The sequence below is a fragment of the Microcaecilia unicolor genome, chromosome 8 (genome assembly GCF_901765095.1).
Source record: "Microcaecilia unicolor chromosome 8, aMicUni1.1, whole genome shotgun sequence".
Lineage (NCBI taxonomy): Eukaryota > Metazoa > Chordata > Amphibia > Gymnophiona > Siphonopidae > Microcaecilia > Microcaecilia unicolor.
The window spans coordinates 3,737,716-3,762,479 of NC_044038.1; the positions used below are offsets into that span (position 1 = coordinate 3,737,716).

Here is a 24,764-nt window from a genome sequence, read left to right on the forward strand (position 1 = left end):
AATCATTTATTTTTCTCTTTGAAGTTAGTCTGGCTACCGAAGTGGACAGCTGTTGTATATATATTTCCAAAACATAAAACAGGTTGGCGTGCTGGTTGTGCTAAAAGGTCAAATTAAAATGCAGATAGTGATTGAGCTCCACATCATTCCACTGTTCATATCTGGCCCTAGATTTGAGAACAGCGCTGAGCCTGTCCTCGATTGAAGAAGCTTGTAAAAGGTGAGGACAGCTCGCTGCATGTATAGCGCAGAGGGTTCAGCGTAAGCACTTGTGATGACCAGGGGAGGATATGTTTGCTCATAGCTGTGGCTTCAGTATTTTTCCTGTGCATTTAATGTAGTAAACACAGAAACCAAGGAATGCAATGTCTTGACGCTGCTCCTGCAGCCTGCCCTTTGCAAAGCAAATATTTATTTCTAATGTTACAGTAGACATTAGTTTTACAATTGCAGATAGAGCTTTCAATTTGTGCTGTAGTTAATATACAAAATCCTACATAATTCTTACAAAAGTTTATAAGAAGTCAGGCAGACAGCATGGCCAGAATCTAGAAACGGTTTGTTTCAAAGTCGTGACTTTATTATTGAAGTGGTGACTGGTGGATCAAAATGTGGCTGGTGCAATAAGCATTTCTGTCACTGCTCCTCTCTAACCCTGGATTCTCACATCACTTTCTGTCACTGCTCTCCTCCAACCTTGGCTCTCTTCCCTCCCTCATCCTTCTCTGTCACTGTGCTCCCCTCTAACCCTGGATCTTGTTCCCCCAACCCTGCATTACTGTAGCATAGATGGCTTGTTCTGCATTAATCAGCCTACAGGAGGCAGTGGTGCGATGGCTCCTGCCTCCTTCCTCTGCACTGAAAAAATAGGGCTGAGACTGCTGCAGGAGGTCACAGCTGCCATTTTGGAATTGGGAATGGTCTGAGCAGAAGCTGCCGCTTAGGCCATTCCCAATTCCAAAATGGAGGCCAGTGCATCCCGCAGACAGTCTCGTGAGGTAACTGCAGCTGCTATTTTTTTTTCAACACGGTGAACGAGGGCAGAATCAACTCGGGATGCTCCTGCCCCAAAGACACCGCTAGACCACCAGGGCCTTCACAAGGGCAGAGTGAGTGGCAGGGGTGAGAAGAAGCCGGCATGCTGCAGTGGCAGCAGGGCCCACAATTTCAGCTTGTTAACAGTTCCAGCCGAAACCGAGCCACAGATTTGGTTTTGGTCGGCCTCTGGAACCTGCATGTCGTGTCCAACTTAGATTCCCTTATGGTTCCTTCATTATAGTCTATGTGGAAAATGAGCTCCAGCACGTACTAGAAAACTTAGCCTGTCAGCACCTGTAGTGCCCGGGAGGAGCTGGACCTGGATATCCCTTCCTACAGCCCATCGGGATTCGTACCTTACACTAAAAGGTACAGCAGAACCTCAAACCTGCAACAATGGCACCAGCACATCCATGGGGAAGGGAGAACGTTTTGTACCCATTTTTTGGGTACCCCATCTACTACTAACCACATGTGTACACTACTGGGAACACATTCTGTAAGAAGAGTGCACATTCGTAATAACATTTTGTTCCAGAATGACCCCCCCCCCCCCCCCCCCTCCCAGTAAAAACACAAAATCTTTCTGGCTGCCCATCCCTACTCTCTTTGAACACATAGCAAAACAGCAAACCTAACACCTTTTCCCTGTCTGAAGAAAGTCACCAGTTTCTGAATCCTCTGCACCTCTAACCTGCATCTTCCTCCTGATGCATCATCTCTGCACCCTTCTCCTGCATCCCTAACCTGTGGCATAACCGTCTAGCAGCCTGTTTCCTGCATCCTGGGCCCTGGATCTTCCTCCAGATGCCTCACCTCCGCGCTCCACTCCTGCATCCCTAACGTGTGGCATAACTCTCATCTCATACCTATCGCCTTCCTTCTGAAGCCTCTGCTCACTGTGTGGAGCACCCCCCCCGAGGAACAAATGCTTCAGTGTTAGGTTTTCATTCTAACATAGTCCCAGGATAGTCTAGTAGGGCCCAGTCACCTGTTCCTTATAGCAGGTGCATAGCCAGGCCTCAGATTTTGTTGATGAGGCATGAATTTTGCCCCACACCTACTGGTGAATCTTTTCCTGGGCCACCACGCCAACTGAAAACAGCCCCCTCCCCACAAAAGCCATGCCTCTGCGTTTTTTTTTTTTTTTGTGAAACTGAGCATGCGTGAGGGAGGCCCACCCCCTGCTCATGTGAGCATGTGCAGGGGGTGGGCCCCCCTCGGGAATGTTCAGTTCACAGAAACCAAACGTGGAGGTGGGGTGGGGGGTTTAGCCAGTGCAGCAGTGGCTCAGAAAAAGTGCTGATAACTGCCTGGTTTTGCAAGAAGGAGGGCTTCTATTGGCAGGGCTTGGGGACCCCCATCAGCCAGAGCAACAGCCTGCCCCCCCCTCCCCACAGCTACACCACTGCCTTATAGTTTGGTACTAGAATACCTCATTGTGTGGATGGATATGTAAAACTGATCATCCTGAATGAGACTAAGGTCAGAGGTCGAGGTCTAGTTACAGAGTAGACCAAAGTGCCTCTTGCGCAGATCTGGCAGAATTCCCAAAAAGTCACCGTAAGCAGAGTGACAGCTCAGATTACTTGAATACATGGGAGCCACGTATACCAGTAGTTGGACCAGCAGCGCACAGGGATGTACACAGTTGCTTACAAGTTTTGAGTGAGCCCAGCGGATGAGAGACTATACTAGGGCAGGGAAGTTGCCCTTCGGGCTCTGTGTTTTGTTTTGTTTTCAAGTAGCCAAAGAAAAAAAGTGTTTTGTAAATAAACCCAGCACTGGCCCATCAAGACATCAGGGTTATGCAATACCAAGGATCTGTTTCACCTCAATAGCACATTTAAGAACCCCATTACTTTACCAAATCCTTTGCTGGTGCTGCTTTTCCCAGACTGGGATCGCTGCGATGTCATGAGAAGGGTGGGGTTAGTAAATTGAAAGAGTGGAGTCTTTGGGATGCTAACTAGGATTGGGCTGCCGTTTGGGACATGTTTGCCGATAACAGTGCGCAAGGAGGGCCCACTCTTTCCTAATCATTCGTGTACGATTGCACATGGGTGCACTATCAGGAGGAGAGTGCACTCTACACACATAGAGCTGGATTCAGTAAACAGCACTGTCAAGGTCCAAGTTAAACTAGTGTTCTACCAAGGGTGCGCGTCCTTAGCGCGGTTTCGTGACTAACGTTGGCCGTTGGATTTACGCCTGCTGAAACCTAGTGTAAAGCCAGCGTCCAACTTAGGTAAGGATATGACATTCTACAACATTGCGCTTAGACCCACCCGTCCTCCTCCCATAGCCACACTATGAAATTTAGACGCAGATGTACGTGAAAATCCAAGTTGGTGCAATTAAGTTCAATTATTGATGAATTAGCTAATTAATTTACATGTGCATCTGCCCTGGGTGACCATCCCTAGTACTAACACCCCACCTCCTGGACCACTTCGGTCCATTAGGGCCGAGCTGAGACGGTCTTGAGTTTGCAGGCAGCAGTTTGGCTTTCCTTGCGATGGCTGGTCAGAAAGATGAGCCGAGGCTGGTTTTAAGTCTGAGCCTGCCTGGAACAGACCTGCCATAGCGTCTCTACAGCTGGGGAATAAAACCAGTACCCCACCTTCAAAAGGGGTCAACTTGGCCACTCCAGGGCAGAAAGGAGCCTCGGAGGATGGCTGCTCCCCTCTCAGGACAAGCTACAACCCTTGGAGACCCAGACAGCGATGACATCCTGGAGGCCCCATGTGCTGAGGGAAGCAGTGACCATTCAAAATCAACAAAAATACTGTTCAAAAACCACTGGCAGATTCCCAGCGCATCGGACAGGCACCTCCATGTCACCGAGCATGGAAAAGCAACCCATAATGCCATGGGGCATCTAAAATTCAAATCCTGCAATACATCCTACTCTCTCTCTCTCGCATTCGTCCCTGTTTCAGGTTCTTTCCCTCGGGATTAAGATCCCCCTCTGGGTCCTGTGCATCTGCTTCTCTATTTTTCTATGCAACTTCTTTTGTAAAGGTGAGGCCTGCTATTTTGGGGGTAATTTAGAAATGGCAGTCACAAAACAGAAGGAATTACCTCCACGGATAAAGTATACCACATGGAAAACAGAAGAGGGGGAAAAAAACCTCTCGCAGATGGTGTCCAAAGAGGTTTTATTCCAGAAATCTTCAGGAACATTAAAATAGACCTGACAACTCGTGTTTCAGCCCTACTGGCCTGCATCAGGGGTCTGGAGAAAAGTACATAATACGTAGGAATGTTTTAATATTGTTTTTATTTATATATGGTTTACATTATGTACTTTATGTATTTTCTCCAGCCCCCCTGAAGATTTTTGGAATAAAAGCTCTTTGGACACCATCTGCGAGATTTTTTTTTTTCCTCTACTGTTTTCTACGTGGTAATTTAGAAGTGTCACATGGGGTTTCTCTTGATGGTAGGAACAGGGATCTACCATATCCCCTGCTTTGAAACAAGTGAAAAAGCTTGACCTGTACTCTGCCCCTCTCCACCTCCGCTCTCAGATGGGTAAATTTATGCACATTGTGACCAGCAGTCGTACATTTACATGCTAAAGGGAGGATGAGAAAATGTTTGGAGGTCTCCGCAGGTAAACCCCCCATTTGCCCACAGAAATAACCTTTGAAAATCGTTTCCCTTACATTTAAGAAACCGCATGACGGAGCACATACTTGGGAAGCAGCAGCAGAAGAAAGCTTGAGTTTTTGCAGGCATGAGTCTTACAGTGGGGGGCCAAGGAAGGAGCTTAACATGTGAATCGCAGTAGCAGGTGAGGGCAAGAGATATGCTGCTACTGGTATTTTGTGACACAAGTCTTAAAGTGAGGGAGCAGGAATGGGTCTTGTGTGAAGAGTGACTTTGCTGTGAGAGGTTTATTGCTGGAGATGATTTTGTAAAGTGAGTTTTTAGCTGGCGGGGAAGGGATGGCTCACAGGTGAATGATTTCGCTAACAACCTTTTGAAATTATCTAGGACAGGTGCAATGCCTGCGCCCTGGCATGTTTCAGGGTTATGTTCCTGCTTTCTCCTGATACATGCTTGAGATTTTCCTTCCTCCAACAGCCCTTTAGAGAATATTCTGGGCCTTTAGAGAATATTCTGGGACCACATTCCAGGCCCCTGAGGCTTGGCTAGAGTCTGCATGGTTCTCCTCACAGTGGTCAGTCCCGCTCACTGCCCAGCCTCTCTTGCAAAAGGAAATGCACTGAAGGGATACACAAACCTGACCAAAGGCCTTTCCCTCTCAGCGGTTCCTCCTCGGTCTTCAGCAATACTGAGGCTTTGGTCACATCAGGGTACCAGTTCCAGCTTCCCCCCTCCCCCACTGGAGTGTGTGTCACGCGCAGAGCGGGGACAGCTCAGAAGTTGCTAAAGATCTCGTGTTTCCTGCTCCAGTCCATCGGTGGCGCTTGCTTTGCCCGCTTTCTCTTTGCTTTCTCTCTGGCTTCTGCCGCTGTGGGGCTCAGGCTCAGGCCACTCTCTTCGAACGGATCCCTCTTTCCGGCATCTCTTCGCTGTGGAGAGAAAATGGCAGCAGTGTTACACTGACCAGTGTCAACGCTTCCTACCAGGGGCGTAGCTATGTGGGGCCACGGGGGCCTGGGCCCCCATAGATTTGACCCTGGACCCCCCTCCCGCCATCGCCGTCTGCTACCTTTGCTGGCGGGGGACCCCAACCCCAGCTAGCCAAGGTCCTCTTCTTCCTTCATTCTGTTTCTGAGTCTGACGTCCTGCATGTTATAAGTGCAGGACATCAGACTCAGAAACAGAACGAAGGAAGAAGAGGGCCTCGGCTGGGGTCCCCCGCCAGCAAAAGTAGGAGACGGCGACGGAGGGTTGGCGGCAGGAGGTGGGGGTCGAGAGGGGGGCAGGGAGGGGGCTAAAATGTGCCAGGTTTCACTTGATGTAAGTCCCTGGAGCCCAAGTTTGGTCACGGAAATTAACGCTAAGCATTATTTTATAAAGGGTGCTTGGTGCGGAGCGCCCGCTACAGAATGCAATTTCAGTGCGGATCGCTCCAGAACCTAACTTTTGGAGCCCTATACGCCTAAGTTGGACTGCTCCTGGAAGCCCCAAATCTTGCCCCCTTCTTAGACACACAACCTTGGCTGTTTGATGGTTTATTTATCCAAAATTATCAGTTCAAATGACACAGGTATGTTAGAAAACTTTGCAGGTTTTTTTTAGATATTGAGCTCAGTGAGTGCTGACCCAATCTGAGAGGTGAACAGAACCAGCCCCATAGCTTGACCTGGCTGCAGCCTGCCAGAATGTCAGCAGTACTCCGAGTGAAACACCATGACCCAAGTATGATAAAGGCTCCAGTGCAGGTTCTGACCCCGTTTATCAGACAGGCTTGCAGTGCTCTGGTCTGATGTTGGTAGAAAAGGCAGATAAAGGCCAAATGGCCCATCCAGTCTGCCCATCCTCAATAAGCCCTAACTCCTCCTTTTTCTAAAAGATCCCACGTGCCTGTCCCACGCTTTCTTAAATTCTGACACAGTTCACGACCCATAGAAAAGGCAGATAAAGGCCAAATGGCCCATCCAGTCTGCCCATCCTCAATAACCCCTAACTCCTTTTTCTAAGAGATCCCACGTGCCTGTCCCACGCTTTCTTAAATTCTGACACAGTTCTTGTCTCCACGACCCATAGAAAAGGCAGATAAAGGCCAAATGGCCCATCCAGTCTGCCCATCCTCAGTAACCCCTAACTCCTCCTTTTTCTAAGAGGTCCCACGCTTTCTTAAATTCTGACACAGTTCTCGTTTCCACGACCCCCACCAGGAGGCCATTCCACACATCCATCACCCTTTCCGTGAAAGAGTATTTTCTTAGATTCCTCCTAAGCCTATATCCTCTTAACGTCATCCTACACCCTCTCATTCCAGAGTTTTCCTTCATTTGAAAAAGGGTCACCTCCTGTACATTAACACCTCTGAGGTATTTAATCATCTCTATCATATCCCCTCTCTCCCGTCTCTCTTCCAGCATATACATGTTGAGGTTCCTAAGCCTGTCCTGTAGCCACCCTCTGAACCGACTCCATCCTGTTTATAGCCTTCCATAGGTTTGGTCTCCCGTACTTTGGTGAGGCTCTTGGTGTTTCTCTTTGGCTAATGGGATTATTCTAAGCCTCCAGGATGACTCAGGAGCCCTTGTTCAGATAGTTTAACCCCCAGTGACCCAGCAACTAGCTGTCAGACCATGTTCGTCAGTTAGTCAATATGGAGCCCCAGGGGTGTTATCCCCGTGAGAGGTTGCAGAGGCTTCCACATGCAAGGATGCTCTGCAGGAACAACTGCCTCCCCTCTTCTGAGCTGTCATAAAAGCTGGAAATCCTCTGAGCAGGCCTAACTGTGAACGATGACTCCCAGCTCCTAGAGCAGGACACCAGCAGCAGAACCCTGCATTTCTGGACACATCGGACAGAAAGTGTAACGAGAGGCCGTGAAACGCACCACAGGAAGATCAGAGTAGCAGCAAAGTGCCCTGATCACCTTCAGGAAACCAGACATTTCACCAGTCTGAGCTGTGTTACTCACTGTACCACCCAGAATCATCCTTACAGCACTGTCAATTAAAATGTTCTATTACATATTGTGTTGATATTGTAAGTAGTAACCTATGCCATACTTTATATTTGTTATTTGAATATTTTTACTGCTGTAATTGTCTATTGCTCATGTTTGATTTATTCTTACTGTACACTGCCTTGAGTGAATTCCTTCAAAAAGGTGATAAATAAATCCTAATAAATAAATAACCTTTAACACCAAAGCATTATAGTCAACCTTCCACAGGACTCTCATGAAGGATGTTCTGAGCAGCTCATGTACACAGCGAGCAGGTGCTGCAACCCCTGCTGGGTCAGAGGAGTTCGATACCCCCTACACACACAAACACACACACACAATGCTGCACGACTCACACAGCGCACTTGACTCACTGCAGCAAGCTCTTCTGACAACTGAACTACACCACAGTAATCTCCCCTCCCCCTACAAAGGTGCTGCTAGAGCTCAGCGTCTCAAGCATTTGTTATTAGTACTTATGTACATAAGCGTTGCCATACTGGGAAAGACCAAAGGTCCATCAAGCCCAGCATCCTGTTTCCAACAGTGGCCAATCCAGGTCACAAGTACCTGGCAGAAACCCAAACAGTAGCAACATTCCATGTAGAACCCCAGAGAGTAGCAAGATTCTAGAATTCTAAAGAATAGCAAGATTCCATTCAGAATCCCAAGTACATAAGTGTTGCCATACTGGGACAGACCAAAGGTCCATCAAGCCCAGCATCCTGTTTCCAACAGTGGCCAATCCAGGTCACAAGTACCTGGCAGAAACCCAAACAGTAGCAACATTCCATGTAGAACCCCAAAGAGTAGCAAGATTCTAGAATTCTAAAGAACAACAAGATTCCATGCAGAACTTCAAAGTGTAGCAACATTCCATGTAGAACCCCAAAGAGTAGCAAGATTCTAGAATTCTAAAGAATAGCAAGATTCCATTCAGAATCCCAAGTACATAAGTGTTGCCATACTGGAACAGGCCAAAGGTCCATCAAGCCCAGCATCTTGTTTCCAACAGTGGTCAATCCAGGTCACAAGTACCTGGCAGAAACCCAAACAGTAGCAACATTCCATGTAAAACCCCAAAGAGTAGCAAGATTCTAGAATTCTAATGAACAACAAAATTCCATGGAGAATTTCAAATTGTAGCAACATTCCATGCAGAACCCCAAAGAGTAGCAAGATTCTAGAATTCTAAAGAATAGCAAGATTCCATTCAGAATCCCAAGTACATAAGTGTTGCCATACTGGGACAGACCAAAGGTCCATCAAGCCCAGCATCCTGTTTCCAACAGTGGCCAATCCAGGTCACAAATGCCCGGCAAGATCCCAAAAATGTACAAAACATTTTATACTGCTTATCCCAGAAATAGTGGCTTTTCTCCAAGCCCATTTAATAACAGTCTATGGACTTTTCCTTTAGGAAGCCGCCCAAACCTTTTTTTAAACTCCACCAAGCTAACCGCCTTTACCACATTCTCAGGCAACGAATTCCAGAATTTAATTACACGTAGAGTGAAGAAAACTTTTCTCCGATTTGTTTTAAATTTACTACATTGTAGTTTCATTGCATGCCCCCTAGTCCTAGTATTTTTGGAAAGCGTGAACAGACGCTTCACATCTACCTGTTATTCTTTGTAAAAATTCCCCTGCCTCCCTCCTGGGGGCAGCCATATCAGGAGAGCCACACTAATATCCTATGCACATGTCACAAGACACCAACAGAAATCCGCAGAAGTGGAGAACTCTTTAGGTCCCACGAGAAGACACAGGCAAAAGAAAGGGTAACAGACTGTCAAGCTCATTTTCAAAGCACTTAGCCTCCCAAAGTTCCATAGAAACCTATGGAACTTAGCCGCCTCCCAAAGTGCTTTGAAAATATGCCTATATGGGTTCCAGAGACAGGAAAGACAATCTTGAGTAGAAAAGTTTATTATTAAAAAGACTCGACACAACACTGTGTTTCGGCCACCCACTAAAAAGTTCCGCAATGTCTAGCACACAAGGGTCTTTTTCAAGACCACTCATAACTGTTCTGCTTAGAAATTTTCTACGTTTGGAATTTTGAAGTCTACTTATGTCAAATTTTTAAATCTAAGACTCCTGAAGCCGGCCTTGTGGCCGAAACACAGTGTTGTGTCGAGTCTTAATAATAATAAACTTTTCTACTCAAGATTGCCTTTCCTGTCTCTGGAACCCAGGGTTACAAGATACCATGCATGCGTTCCCAAGCCTTGCTCTGCAATGGCTTCTTAGGCTGAGATTAATATTCTTTGTGTAATTAATGTATTTTAGGAAAAGCCTCGATATTTAGCAGATCTACCACATAAGCACAAACCAGAGCAGGTGTATCATTTCTCTCAGAAGGGTCTCTTGGACGCCTCCACTGAGGGCATTTTGTCTCATGCTCACAAAAACCTTTTGATGTAGCACTGAAGTGGTGGAACAGAGAGAGGAGCAAAGCTATTCTGTTATAGGGAATAGATAAAAGCAAGCTTTTAGGCAGTGATGAGGAAAAGCTAAAGTGGCTAGGGCTCTTCAGTTTGGAGAAAAGGCGGCTGAGGGGAGATATGATAGAGGTCTATAAAATAATGAGTTCAAGTGGAACGGGTAGACGTGAATCGCTTGTTTACTCTTTCCAAAAATACTAGGACTAGGGGGCACACAATGAAGCTACAAAGTAGTACATTTAAATTGAAAAAAATCTTCACTGAGCATGTAATTAAACTCTGGAATTTATTGCCAGGGAATGTAGTAAAAGCAGTTAGGTTAGCAGGGTTGAAAAAAATGTTTGGATAACTTCCTAAAAGTCCATAAGCCATTATTAAATGGACTTGGGGAAAATACACTATTTCTAGGATAAGCAGCATAAAATATATTGTACTGTTTAGGGATCTTGCCGGGTACTTGTGACCTGGATTGGCCACTGTTGGAAACAGGATGCTGGACTTGATGGACCTTCGGTCTGTCCCAGTATGGCAACGCTTATGTACTTTTGTCGCACCATGGAGCGATACAGAGGCATTATAATAATCTTGGTCTTATTTTGCATCCCTTTCCTAATCTTCTGCCCCTTGTGTGGTAGAGGCCAAAAACGCAACCAGGTGTGTCTAAATGCAGGTGTGGAAATGCCAATGTACACTGGAAGCTGGGCACTCAGATGCTGTTTTTCAATTAGCGCTCATGAGCTGGATCGTGGTGGATAACGTTTGGCACCAAGAGAAAGATTTAGGTGTCATTGTAGACAGTTTGGTGCCAAACGTTATCCACCACGATCCAGCTCATGAGCGCTAATTGAAAAACAGCATCTGAGTGCCCAGCTTCCAGTGTACATTGGCATTTCCACACCTGCATTTAGACACACCCACTTAACCATGTCAACAGCAGGTGAAGATGAACAACACTTAAATGTGGCACCTTGGCACATAAATAGGGACCCCCCTGTGTCAGCCCCCCTTGCATTTACATGTTAAAATTACAGTGCCCAACAAGCATTTCCATGTGTAACTGTACGTCTCGCATGTAAATGCTGCTGTTCTATCATTTCAGCGCATGAATGGCGATTACGTTTAGATAGTAAAAGTTACAGAAATGGGGGGGGGGGGGTCATGTTCAGAAGGTTGTGATGCACTTTTATGTTTTATGATATTCCACACCGAGGGGTATCTTCAGCCATCAGCGATAGCATTTCTGTTAACGATGGCCACCACCGGCTGAATTAAACCTGAATGTTCAGAGCCAGCCACTGGCTGGGAACCAAAATTGAATATCAGGCCACGAGGTGGCTAGGAGTTAACCCAGGTACCGCTGCTGATCATCTACCCGCCTTTTCCAGTCCTAAGTTAACCAGTTGTCCAGGTACTTGGGGATGCCCAGGCTACCCCCTGGCTCTGGACCGCCCTGGCACTAACCAGACACTGCCATAGCACTCAAAGAAGATACTCAACTGCACTGGTTCAGATGGAGAAATATTTCTCAGCGCAATGGGAGAAATTTAGGAAGTACAGCCCAGCACCCTGTGGTGCAAAGGAAACGCTTGGCCTGGAGACTTTCTGGCCATTCAGCTGATTCCCACAGAGGAACACATGCTCTCTGATTTCTAGCCTTGCACCTCTCACGAGGAACAGATTCCACTGTATTGACAGAGGGAGGTGAGAGATTTATCCCTCTCAAGTAAGGAGGGACGCAATGGCCCCACCGAGAGAGAGAACAATCCCAATGCTTCAAATGGACAAACAGGACATGCTGACTAGCTGCGTTTTAACCCATAACTTCTTTTCCCAGTCAAGGAGCTTCCTTCACTGACAAGGAATATCTTAAAATACCTGAGAAACAAGGGGATGGGGCTTAGCCTCTGCCATTCAGGAACTGCATGAACTCCACCTTCCACTCTGACAATACTAAAACTACCCTGCCTATCCTTCAGGATTTTCTGAGCTCTTGGAGATCCAGGCAGTGTGGTTCACAATGAAACAGCAGCAGCGTCTGTCTGCCATCCTTACCCAGAGTCAGCTGCCATTCCGCTTTTGTTCTCTGCGCAATGGCATTCTCGTTTAAGGTTTGCCCTGCCCAGGAAGGACTTCCTTCCATTTTTTTCCCTGGAGTGAAAATGTGGCCAGCAGATCTTACCTCTCGATCTCTCTGGGGTGTCTGGAGGTCACTGTGTGAGGAAGATGTTGAGGAGCCTCCGTTCAGCTGTTAGAGAAAACACATTAAGAGCATGGCATCAGGGTCCCACATGCACTCAGTGGACATCATTCCCAGTACAGGCTTGCAACCAGTTACACTCTTATTAGAGAGCTGCATGGGAACGGGGTTTGCAGGAATCCCATGGAACCCGCGGGATTCCTGCAGGGATGGAAGCAGTTCTGTGGGGTTCCCGCGGGGACGGAAGCAGTTCCTGTGGGGTTCCCGCAGGGATGGAAGCAGTTCTGCAGGGTTCCCGTGGGGACGGAAGCAGTTCTACGGGGTTCCCGTGGGGACGGAAACAGTTCCTGTGGGGTTCCCGTGGGGACGGAAGCAGTTCCTGTGGGGTTCCCGTGGAAGTGTAAGCTACACCTGCACCAGCCTCTCATCTACCTAGTACCAAGTTCTTTGAGTGCTGTCTCCTCCTCCTCCTCTTCCTCCTTGCTTTAACAGCACAAATGTGGAAAATTTTCCATTAAGGAGGTGGTAGAGACACAAATGATGATGGAATTCAAAAAGGCGTGGGATGAACACAGAGGATCTCTAATTAGAAAATGGAAGTTATAAAAAACCTAACCTTAAATGGCTGCATGTGTGTGGATGTGTCAAGTGATGCTTAGATGGCGACTCTGGCTGTGATTAACTAGGGCCAATACCGGGCAGACTTGTATGGTCTGTGTCTAATATATGGAAGTCTGGTTTAGGATGGGCTGGAAAAGGCTTAGACAGCAACTTCAGTGGCTGGAACATAAGGACAGTTCTGGACAGATTTTTACGATCTGTGTCCCACAAAAGAGAAGACGCATAGACTGGAGTGGGCTTCAACGACAACTCCAGCAGTTGGAACATAAGGATAGCGCAAGATAGACTTCTATGGTCTATGTTCCACAAACACAAAAGAAAGACCATAATCAAGTATATAATATCACACTCATTGATTTAATCATGAATTGATAAGGAGTGTGACTATTGGGCAGGCTGGATGGGCCATTCAGGTCTTTCTTTGCTGTCACTTACGATGTTACAATTAATCCTCTTTGCTCCCGGGCTGATGCGCAGACCTCAGCTCTGATACAGGCATGAGCATCAGATGTCACCTGACCTACTGGCTCGTGCATGTGGTGACCTCTCAGCACAAAGTGCCAGTAAATCAGAGACAAATCTTACATGTGTGCACCAGAGTGTTCCAAGTTTCAGCTTCCATTCCTTCCTTGCCTACAGTGCTGTGGCTCAAATCCAGAAAGAGACTGAGGGAGCTGACTGAAATTTTCTTTTATGTACCATTAAATTCTTACAGTGATGGGTGGGGGGATGGGTTAAATTCTTGCGGGGGGGGGGGGGGGGAAAGGTGGGGACGGGTTGGGATGGGTTACATTTTTGCGGGGATGGATGGGGATGGGTAAGATTTCTGTCCCCTTGCAACTCTCTAACTTATCATCAAAAGCAGAAAACGGGGACAGCATGAAACAGACTAGAATCTCAATCTTCACCCCTCTCCTCAAGAACCTTCAACAGGTCACATCCCTAATGAATATGCATGAGGGACATTTGCATTAGGCATGTTCATTTGTTTGAAACAACATTTCTCATGTCGTTTCATGACAGGTTTATGTGTGTGTGTGTGGGGGGGGGGGGTTGTGTGTCAGTAACAGTGAATTCTTCTGAAAGAACGTACACTCTTACTGAAAAAAAAAATACAACCCTCCCCCCCCCCCAACAAAAATTCCTGTAAAACACCAAGGAAAATGATATGATACAAAGATGTCTGGGTACACACCCCTAATTTGTATGCCTGCTACCTCCATTGTATGCAAATGTCTCATGAATATTGATTGGATATATCCTGGCCCACGCACTCTGCCAATACACCACAGACCCAGCTCAATCTCTGCTTCGTCCTCATATCCTGTGTCCAGCTCAGTGACTGGAGGGGAGGAGAGGGGTCAAATTCAATTTTTATAGCAATACCATTTATTTGGTTTTCTTAATGAAACCTTCCCATCGCAATTAAAACTCTGCCATTTATGAAACTGGGATTCTCAGATTTTATCGTAGCATACTTCCCCCATCTGTCCAACCCCCAGGATGAGTGTGCATTTCTTCCGCACCTCTCACCTCTGCTCCGTTTGCTGAAGAAATTAGTGTCGGCAGGTCTTTACGCTTCGTCCCACTGGGAATGTGCAGCGCTGCAATGGCTACCTAGGCAGACTGCTCCCTTCCAGTGGCTCTCTTGACAGAATACAGCAAATGGGGGGGGGGGGGGGGGGGTTGAGGGGGAAGATTTTCAAAGGGATTGTGGGGAAAACAGAGGTTTAAATCTTTAAAAAAAAAATCAGCTTACAGAGGTCTTAACCCCCCTGTGCACATTCTGGAACTTGTCCTCTCTATATTAAAACATTTGTCCTTCCCCTGAAGTTTAACTCTGACTGGATTCTATTTCCTGGGTCAGAACGTGACAGTCTCACCTGCATCTGTGCAGATCCGTTGGTAATCGGCCGAGAGAACCCACCTAAAAAGGGATCAAAAGCAGAAAATGAATACGCTACAGCTCACAACTAGAGCAAATGCTACACATGTCACAATGAAATGAAATTTTAAAGGATTTAACTTGAAAAGAGTTTCACTTATAGGTCTGCCAATACACCTCACTCCCACCATGCAGCAACCCCTCCTGTTTCCATACTGAGACCCTCCACCTAGACACACACAGCTCTGCAAATATACCTCATTCTTACCCTATTCCAGAACTAAGACCCCCACACACAGCTCTGCTAATGCACCTCACTTCTGCTCTGCAGTGCCCCCTATTTCCATGAGACTCTGCAAATATATCTCACTTCTACCCTATTCCAGCACTAAGACTCACACACACAGCTCTGCCAATACACCTGCTCTGCAGTGCCCCTTGCTATTTCCATATGATTCCCATATATACACTGCGCTGCCAATATACCTCATTCCTGCCCTATTCCAGCCCTGACACCCCCACGCACCACTGTACAAATGTATGGCAGCCCTGACCTGCAGCACCCCCTGCTGTTCGAGTTCTAATACATACACAGCAGCCCCGACATGCAGCGACCCCTGCTGTTCCAGTTCTCTCTTTCCCTCTGTGTTGAACTGTGCTATTTCTATGCTAGTCCTTACTTTGGGAACCATATTGAGAAAACCAGCGAACTCATGTATTCAATGTGGGATTCTGCCAGGTACTTGAGATCTGAATTGGCCACTGTGGAAACAGGAAACTGGGCAAGATGGACCACTGGTCTGACCCAGTATGGCTGTTCTTATGACTTTCTCTATATCCAGTATCGATGTCAGGCAGGTCTGATACGAGCATATTAGTCTCGCTCCAGGTGACCCTTCCCCCTTGCACCCACCTCAATTCACTTCTAGTCCGCTAGCTCCCTACCCACCTCACGGCTGGATAAGTAAATTCAACAACAGTAATTACAGACTGGTTTCACGAAGGAAGCGAAAGGTGGAGGGAGAGTGAGAGGAAGTTTGAATTATGTGGAAGAGGGAAGAGACCTCTCACTAACCGACTCCAATCTCTAGGTGACCACAGCCATCCCCCCTAACCAACCTCACCCCATCTTCCCTTTCCCCTCAGGTCCTCTCCTTCATTGAGAAAAATTTCAGAAAATCCAAAAAACAAACCCTTTTTTTTTTTTTTTTTGTGGCTGTCAACGTTCTTTTTGCCTCTTCCCTTAGGAGCAAGATCCCCCGGGCCAAATTTCTGTCTCTTTCAGAAAGCGTCGGACAGGTGAGGGCCAGGGTGTGGCTTCTAGTGCAAGTCCTATCGTGCCCCCCCCCCCCCACAGCTGTAACCCACTTTGATGCAATTATTTAGAAATATGAAAAGTTCCCAGGTATCCAGATTCCGTCAGCCTGAGCCTCAAGGCCAGCCTCACATACCTTCTCAGCGCTGGGTTTTCTACAGAAAGAAATACACACTCCCAAAGGCTATACCAAGAGTTGAAATGATGCACTTTTTGTCTCCTGCCACAGGGAGGCAGTATGTGCTCTCTCACCTGCCACATGGGCCTCTGTGGGAGTTATCCCAAGCTTTTTGAAGTACTCCTCTGTTTCGGAGTCCACCACCAGCAGCTCCGCCTCATTCTCCTTAGCCTTGATGCAGGACACGACCTCAGAGTGCTTCAGACCCTCCACACTCTGTCGGTTCACCTGCAAAAGACAGAGCCGTGAGAATGCCACTGGAATCTTTCACCATTCCCAACACCAGCCGATTATCACATGCCACTAGCACCTGACACACGGAGACCGACGTAATAAACTGCACTAATCTTTAACGTGCACTTCACTTCAGTGTACAGCGGAACCCACCAAATCAGAATTTGCTCCCAATGTAAAGGTAATCATCAATAGAAATAAAACATGGAAAAGAAAATAAGATGATACCTTTTTTTATTGGACATAAAATACATTTCTTGATTAGCTTTCGAAGGTTGCCCTTCTTCGTCAGATCGGAAATAAGCAAATGTTGGTAGATGACAGTATATATAAGTGAAACATCAAAGCATTTCAGTGACAGTCTAACAGGATGGGGGTGGATAGGGGGGAACAGAGATCTTCAGCCTCTACTCTAGGAAGATGAATTACTGAAAGAGATATTCCCAACACCACCAGTGCTGGCTTTCCGACAGCCACCCAACTTAAAACACAAGCTAATCAGAAGTAAGCTCCCAACACAGACTCAAAAAGAAGAGAATGGCACACATCCTTGCAATATATCCAGCTGCAAACTATGCCAAAATATCTCACAGGACCCCACGATCATTCACTAAGGAAAAATATTCAACATTAAGGAATTCTTTACATGCTCATCTTCCAATGTGGTATACATCATTCAGTGTAAAAAATGTGACGAAGGATGCTATATTGGAAAAACAAGTCAGATGCTAAAGACAAGATTTAATTTACATAGACATCGCATGGAAGATGCCAGTGCCAGCCAGGATTGGTGTAATTGGTGTGCATAACCTCCTCTGTACAGGGACACAATCCCCCCTCACCACCACCACCATTGTGTGACTAATCCCTGCCTTTTCATGTGAGTAATACCCTCTTTGCCTCCTCTCCTGGGTGCACTTTCCTTCCTCCTCCTCCTCCTCCCTAAGCGTGATCCCAGTTGGCTGCACACACCTACCCGGCTCCAGTTCCACTCCACATTTACTCCTGCCAGGAGAACAGCAGCTGGGAGCCCTGGTTTCTTAGCAACTCTGTGAATACCTCTCCCTTCACGGCCAAGGAGGTTGCTAACCCCCACCCCCTCCCTCCGAGACTCTCCCCCTCCCCCACAGAGTGACTGCCTGGCATCAAATATTTATTGAAGCCACCAACAGCCCAGGTAAGGTATCGCCTTTCCCTGTCCCGAGGCTGCTTGTCATGTGGAAAGGGCGGAGAGGGGCGGGCAACAAGTGCCAAATTTAAAAAAAAAGGAGTATGGAAGCCAGTCCAGTCCCACTTTGTGTTGTAAAAGGCTTGTGCTCTTTGGTTCCTGGAAATGCATTAAAAATGCACAAGCCCAGCATTGAAACCTGCATCCCAAACAGTGCGTTCTCCCAGAGTGCATTCAGGGGTCATCGCCTGGAGGTCACGCAACCATGAGACCAGCACACACAGTTGTTCTGGGTCACAGGCACCCGGTGGGCACCGCTCCCAGACTCCAGGCAGGGGCGGGCTGTCTCCGGTTCCCTCCTCTGCTCAAACATTTCAGACACTGTCATTTCTGCTTGGTTGCTTTCCCCGAGCCAGACGTTCTTTGTGACACACAGGGGCGTAGCTACGTGGGGCCACGGGGGCATGGACCCCCATGGATTTGGCCCTTGTCCCCCCCACCGCCAACCCCTTCCACCCCCCCTTCCGCCGCCAGCCCTCCCCTGCCGCTGTCGGGTACATTTGCTGGCGGGGGTCCCCAACCCCCGCCAGCTGAAGTCCTCTTCTCCGGTGGGGCTGCGTTGCTGATCTGCAAGGGCAGGCTTCTGTTTTTGTGAGTCTGACGTCAGACTCACAGAAACAGAAGCCTGCCCTAGCAGATCAGCAACGCAGCCGCGCAGGCTTCTGTTTCTGTACGTGCAAGACGTCAGACTCACAGAAACAGAAGCCTGCCCTTGCAGATCAGCAACGCAGCCGCACCGGAGAAGAGGACTTCGGTTGGCGGGGGTTGGGGACCCCCACCAGCAAATGTACCCAGCGGCAGAGGGTTGGCGGTGGCAGGAAGAGGGGGTTGAAAAGGTTGGCACTGGGGGGGGGGGGTGAAAGGTGGTGGTGGAGGCGGCGGGGAAGTCAAAAATGGTGGTGGGGGGGTCAGCGGCGCCAGGGGAGGCTTAAATGTGCCCCCTCACCTCGGGCTCTGGACCCCCCTCCCACCAAAGTCTGGCTACGCCCCTGGTGACACATGACCCGCTCACTAAAGCGCTACGGGGCAAATTCTACACATGTAAATGCCCCAAACCCTTTGAAGCGCTATTCCGTACACACCGGCCATATTTTACAGATAGCTGTACATGTGGGCGGAGCACGGGCGCTTCTCTTACGGCAGAGCATTTAAGACTATACGTTAGATGTGTTACCTTCAGCATTTAGGGGCGTGCACTTACACTGCTGACACAGTGGTCAGGCTAGTATTCTGCAAAGGGAAGTACCCACCTACATCTCTTTAGAACAAGCAGCACAGCGGCACCATTTCTCATGCACTAGAGTTCCACTGACGCAACACGTCTGCGCTACCTACAAAAGGCAACCTGGGCGTATCAGGGGCTTGGGTTGCAGAGGCAAACTAATCAATCTCCCACCCTGCCCCCAAGCTCTAGTCACCGATGCTGTGATGGGCAAAATATTGTTCAGCCATTGTCACAGTAGCCCCCACCTCATTTCAGTGCCAGTTGAGGGTGTTTTGAAGCTGTGGACTTTGCATCATTTTTCTATGTCCGCTCTGAAACGTTCCACGATTACGAAGTATCTGTGGACATTTGCCACTGCTACGGTGTGACCTAAAAATGCTCCCCCCTCCCACCCCCCCCACCCCCAATGCCTCCTCTTAATGTTGTCAGGACAGGCTGAGGGACAGTAGCATCCAGTCAGCTGATTACATGGGTAAATGCTTTCTACAGGGAGCTGAGCAGGCCAGACGTTTTGGGTTAATTTTTAATTTATTTGGACTTTTTACATTTAAACAACTTTTATCAGTGATGGAAGTGAAAAACCACAGTGTTACAAACCAGGAAAAACTAGAACTAAGATAACCTCTTGGATCTGTAATTTAACATCTGCCAATATTAAACAAAAAAAACAAAAACCCCAAACCACCATTTTTATGATTCCAGTAAACAAATCAATCCCTCCCTCCCATACCCCTGATAACCAATGTAGTTCGGGTTTTACTTCCATTGCTTTCAATGGAAAGCAATGGAAGTAAAACCCGGCTGGCTCAATCCGTCCTCCTTTTTCTGGAGCCATATGGTAACCCTAAAGCCGTGATATTTTTTCCATTTTCAGGCATTTTTGCAGCCTGTTTCATGCCATTAGTTTCCTGCATGGTTTAATTACTTTTTAAATGTGCAGGTTGGCTTTATGAATTCATAATTTAAGACCCTCTAAATTGATGTTGCTAACACCAACTGTCACTGAACTGAATGTGCCCTAGTGAAATGCACCTCCCTGCTTTTTACCCAAATAAATCGCTTTTCACCTCCTCCTCACTATAAGCGCTGCAGTGGGCTGTATACAACAGCTGTGTGTACGCACAGACACACAGCCCCAGCTTACCTCCAGCAGTCTGTCATTCGGTCGCAGCCCTGCTCTGGCAGCTGGTGATCCTGGATCCACAGAGCGGATGTACTGGCCTGGCTTGGACCGCTCACTGTGGAGATTAAATCCATAGCCATTGGGTCCTTTCTTCAGGCGACACAAACGGGGACAAAGCTCTTTCACCTGGCCGTTTAAATCCTAGAAATAAGAGGAAAGACTGGCTGTCAGAGGATAGGAGTTTAAAATACAGGGAAAGCAAAGAGCTGCAAAAAAAAAAAAACTGATTAAAGGCGTCATGCAGGGTAAATCTGAGCACCAGGGAGTCAACAATGCCCTGGGAGACATTCAAGAAAAGAAAGGACCAGTGCCGTATGGCACCCAGGACGGGTCGCCGCTGCGCACCCCCCCCCCCCCCGGGTGCAGCACGGCACGACCCCCCCCCCCCCACCCCGGAGCGCAACCCCCCAGCCCGGACTGCATTCTTACCTGCGGGAGGGCCGATCCGCCCCGAGTGCACTTCACTCGGAGCTGCGTCGGCCCCGCTGGTTCCCTGCTCTCTCTGCCCCGGAATAGGAAGTAACCTGTTCCGGGGCAGAGAGAGCAGGGAACCAGCGGGGCCGGCACCCCCCGAGTGCGTGCACCCGGGGCGGACCGCCCCTCCCATCTCCCCTTCCTACGCCACTGGAAAGGACCATACACCCCCCCCCCTAGACATTAAAAACCTGTTCAAAAAGGCAGACCCTACCAACCCTACTTAAATACCTGAACCCTGCAACACTACGAAACCAAACAGCGTAATGGACATAACGTAAGTCTTCCTCTATACGATTCCCTAATATGTCTGTTCCACATGAACCTCATTCTACCACAACATCACTGTGTAACTGTTTATACTGGAATTGGCGAACGCCTTTACGGTACTATGTAAGCCACATTGAGCCTGCAAATAGGTGGGAAAATGTGGGATACAAATGTAACTAACAAATAAATAAATAAATAATCACATGTATGTTAATTACAGGAATCTGCTCTCCAATTCCAGGATTCACCCATGCCAGCCTGAGGCCAGGCTGCTCTAAGCCACTGTTTCCCACCTCCTGTCCTGGAGTCCCCCTTGCCAGTGGCGTTCCTAGGGGGGCGGACACCCGGGGCGGCGCCCCCCCGATGCAGCGTGGACCCCCCCCCCCGGCGAAAGACCCCCCCCCCCCCGCGAAAGAGCCCCCCAGGTGTATGCCGCTGGGGGGGGGGGTGCCGCAGCGCGTGCTAGCTGCAAGTTTACTAACTTTGCTCGTTCGCTGCAGCTCCCTCTGCCCCGGAACAGGAAGTAAGCTGTTCCGGGGCAGAGGGAGCTACAGCGAACGAGCAAAGTTAGTAAACTCGCAGCAGGCGCACGCTGCGGCACCCCCCAGCGGCATGCACCTGGGGCGGACCGCCCCCACCTTGGTACGCCACTGCCCCTTGCCAGTCAGGTTTTCAAGGTATCTACAATGAATAGGCATGAAAGAGATTTGCATATAATGGAGGCAGTGTATGCAAATCCAGTTTATGCATATTCATTGTGGATATCCTGAAAACTTACTGGCAACGGGGTACTCCAGGACCAACTCGGGAAACTCTGCTCTAAGCAGACAAAGGGATCACTTAGAAGTCATTTTAACACCGTGTGACAATGTAAAATCACTTTTCTACAATTAGGTCACGTGTAACACTATGCACATTGGTTTGCACGCACGGATTTTTACTGTAGGAGTTCCAGGGGCTGCGTTCTGGGCGGAGTCACAAAGTACACGCCTTGCTTATAAAATATGTTTAAATATGCACAGACTTGGGCGCTTTATGTGTGAATATTTACTTTCATAACGTCTGCAGCTTGAATGTAGGTGTTATTGCTGCAACACAACCACAGAAGTGGAAAGAATAACAGTGTCCCATGGAAAGTCACAGGAGAAGACTGGGCACAGAATCAGGCTCTTCAAGAAACAGACCCGGGATGTCCAATGTAGAAATAAAACTTTATTGAGAAAAGACTCTACACAGTACCGTCTTTTGGCACTGAGAATGCCTTCTTCAGGAGTCTTGGAGAAAGTGTCGAAAAAAATCCTTGTGGACAAAATCTTCAGAAGTGAGTCTTTGATTTTTGGTTTGCAAACCAGTGGCGTCTGGAAACCAAATTCTACATACATCTTCTAAAGGTCTTTTTAAAGACCCCGGTGGTGGGAGGCGGGGCTGGTGGTTGGGAGGCGGGGATAATGCTGGGCAGACTTATATGGTCTGTAGCAGAGCCGGTGGTGGGAGGCGGGACTGGTGGTTGGGAGGCGGGGATAGTGCTGGGCAGACTTATACGGTCTGTGCCCTGAAAAAGACAGGTATAAATCAAGGTAAGGTATACACATGAGTTCATCTTGTTGGGCAGACTGGATGGACCGTGCGGGTCTTTTTCTGCCGTCATGTACTATGTTACATTTTTTTTTAAATAAAAGACTCACTTCCGAAGACTTTGTCCACAAGGATATTTCAACACTGCTGCAGCTCTGCTAGTGTTTTGCAGACGCAAAGGTGCCTGCGCATCTTTAAAGGTTATCTTCCTGTCTGCTAAACCCGGTCACCATGTTATACAATTAAGGCCCAATATTCAGCCAGCGGCGATCAGCGTTTTGCTGGCCACTGTGGGCGTTAAAATGGGGAATTCAATGCCGGGCCATGTCTGGGCAGCAACACTGAATTTCCGGGTTTGTGGAGCCGGTTAAGTGCAATATTCAAGGTTGCATTTCAGGGGCGTAGCCAGACAGGCAATTTTGGGTGGGCCTGAGCCCCTCCCTGGCCCCCCTATGCTCTGCATTCTGCCTCTCTCCCTACCCTAACGTGTGTGTGTGTGTGTGTGTGTTGTGTGTGTTGTGTGTGTTGTGTGTGTGTGTGTGTGTGTGTGTGTTGTGTGTGTGTGGCCAGATGCCACTTGGAAGAGCATTGGCTGCCTGAGGAGGATTCCCACCACACACAATTTTGGGTGAGCCTGAGTTCAAATTGGGTGGTAGTCCACCCAGGCCCACCTGTAGCTACACCACTGTTGCATTTATTTGATTAATCATCAAGGACAAAGCCAGCAAAGCGATTTATATACTTTAAAATTCAGGAATTAAGCAGCTATGGGTTACCGTATAAATACAGAACTGCGTTTATGTGGTCCTTTTTAGGCAGTTAACCTGGCCGGTTAAGTACTGATTACCGGGGCTTAACTGGCCAAGTGCAGACTCCACCCCCAAACATCCCCAAAATAGCTGGTTTTCAGTTAAATAAGCGGTTAGCGCTGAGCAGGTGATTTAACCAAACGGAAGCCATTTCTGGCTGGTTAAATCACTTTCCAGAAGCCTAAAATGAGTTCACACATTTTTAGATCTTTTGAACTTGTTTTCTGTTCTGAAAGTGCATCCAGTCGCCGGTTCATCTTGCATTGAACAATCTGCGCCTCTGGAAGATGAAAGAGCGACGCGAAACCTACGCATCGCTTGCAGATCAGGTGCAGAATCTGTGGTGTTTTCTGTGCTGACGTTTGAAAGCAGCCAAGACACAGCCTTCAGGGTAATACCCCACCAGCAGTCCTGCTGATATATCCCAGGCATGTGGGGGATGCAGGTTGCGTTTTCCTTGCTGGCCTGAACTGTCGCGTTTGGAAACATCTCAGTACACCAGCAGCCTTCTGTGAGGATGTGAAGGGTTAAGGAGCTGTTTGGCTCTGGTTAAGAAGGGAGGGAAAAGCCAGTTGGGGCTCTCCGTGCCTGTCTTATCTAAGCAGTCGTCACTGCCTTGTACCACTTGGTACTGATCATCCTCAATCTGTCAGCAGACTGCCAGCTCTCTCATCACATGGTGCCTCCCTGGGATAAACAAATACCTGAAAGGGCTTTTATCAAAAAGAGAAAAGAGGCAGCTTGACTTTTTCTGGGTGCCCGTCCGTGGCACCTTTTCTGCTCTGCATTTCATCAAAATCAAAAGTCAAGTGATGTCGTAGCCCTGTTAGTCCACTTTTAAAGGTAATAAACAGAAATAAAACAGAGAAAAGAAAATAAGATGATGCCTTTTTTATTGGACTAACTTAAACGTTTTTTGATTAGGTTTTGAAGGTAGCCCTTCTTCAGAAATATCTAACGCCAGCCCTGTTTAACATCAAAATCAAAGCAAGTGATTTTTTTGTTAACACTCGGATCTGGGACCTGTTCGGCAGGACACATACCAAACCCCCCTCCCCATTTTTCCCCATCTCCCCCACCTACCTTCCCCTTACAATACCTCAATCAATAAAACTCACATACACTTTAACTTGGGACAACTGTAGGCTGCAGCTTAATTTATTAACAACTTTCAAACATATCCCCAAAGGGAGTACATACCCCTCTCCCCCCCCCCCCCGAGCTACAGTTGGCAAAATGGTAACATACAACCCCCCCCCCCCCCCACACACACACACAATGTGCCGCTCGCCATGTCAGCAAAGCAGCACATCTGCTTCCGGTGGTTGCCGCCAATCTTCCTGTTCTGTCTCCGCCATGACAGCAAGAACCCCAGCCCATGTGGACCTCCACACCTTTAATCAGGGTCACCCAACTCGTCTTTGAATGACCTGACTCATCCCCCATGGGCCCTTGCTCCCGTAGCTCGGGTTTTTCCCCCG

General features: G+C 48.0%; 1 protein-coding gene across 1 annotated transcript in view; it reads right to left on the reverse strand.

Annotated features, from left to right (window-relative positions):
• Positions 1-1,602: 1,602 nt before the first annotated feature.
• The window catches only part of SLC9A3R2 (SLC9A3 regulator 2), a 118,675-nt gene continuing 95,513 nt past the window's right edge, over positions 1,603-24,764 (reverse strand). Inside the window, exons 3-7 of the mRNA XM_030211350.1 lie at positions 20,117-20,296; positions 16,360-16,513; positions 14,791-14,834; positions 12,269-12,334; positions 1,603-5,582 (exon numbers count right to left, since the gene is read on the reverse strand). Of these exons, the coding sequence (XP_030067210.1) occupies positions 5,427-5,582; positions 12,269-12,334; positions 14,791-14,834; positions 16,360-16,513; positions 20,117-20,296 (600 nt within the window). The 3' untranslated portion in view covers positions 1,603-5,426. The remainder of the gene's footprint in view (positions 5,583-12,268; positions 12,335-14,790; positions 14,835-16,359; positions 16,514-20,116; positions 20,297-24,764) is intronic.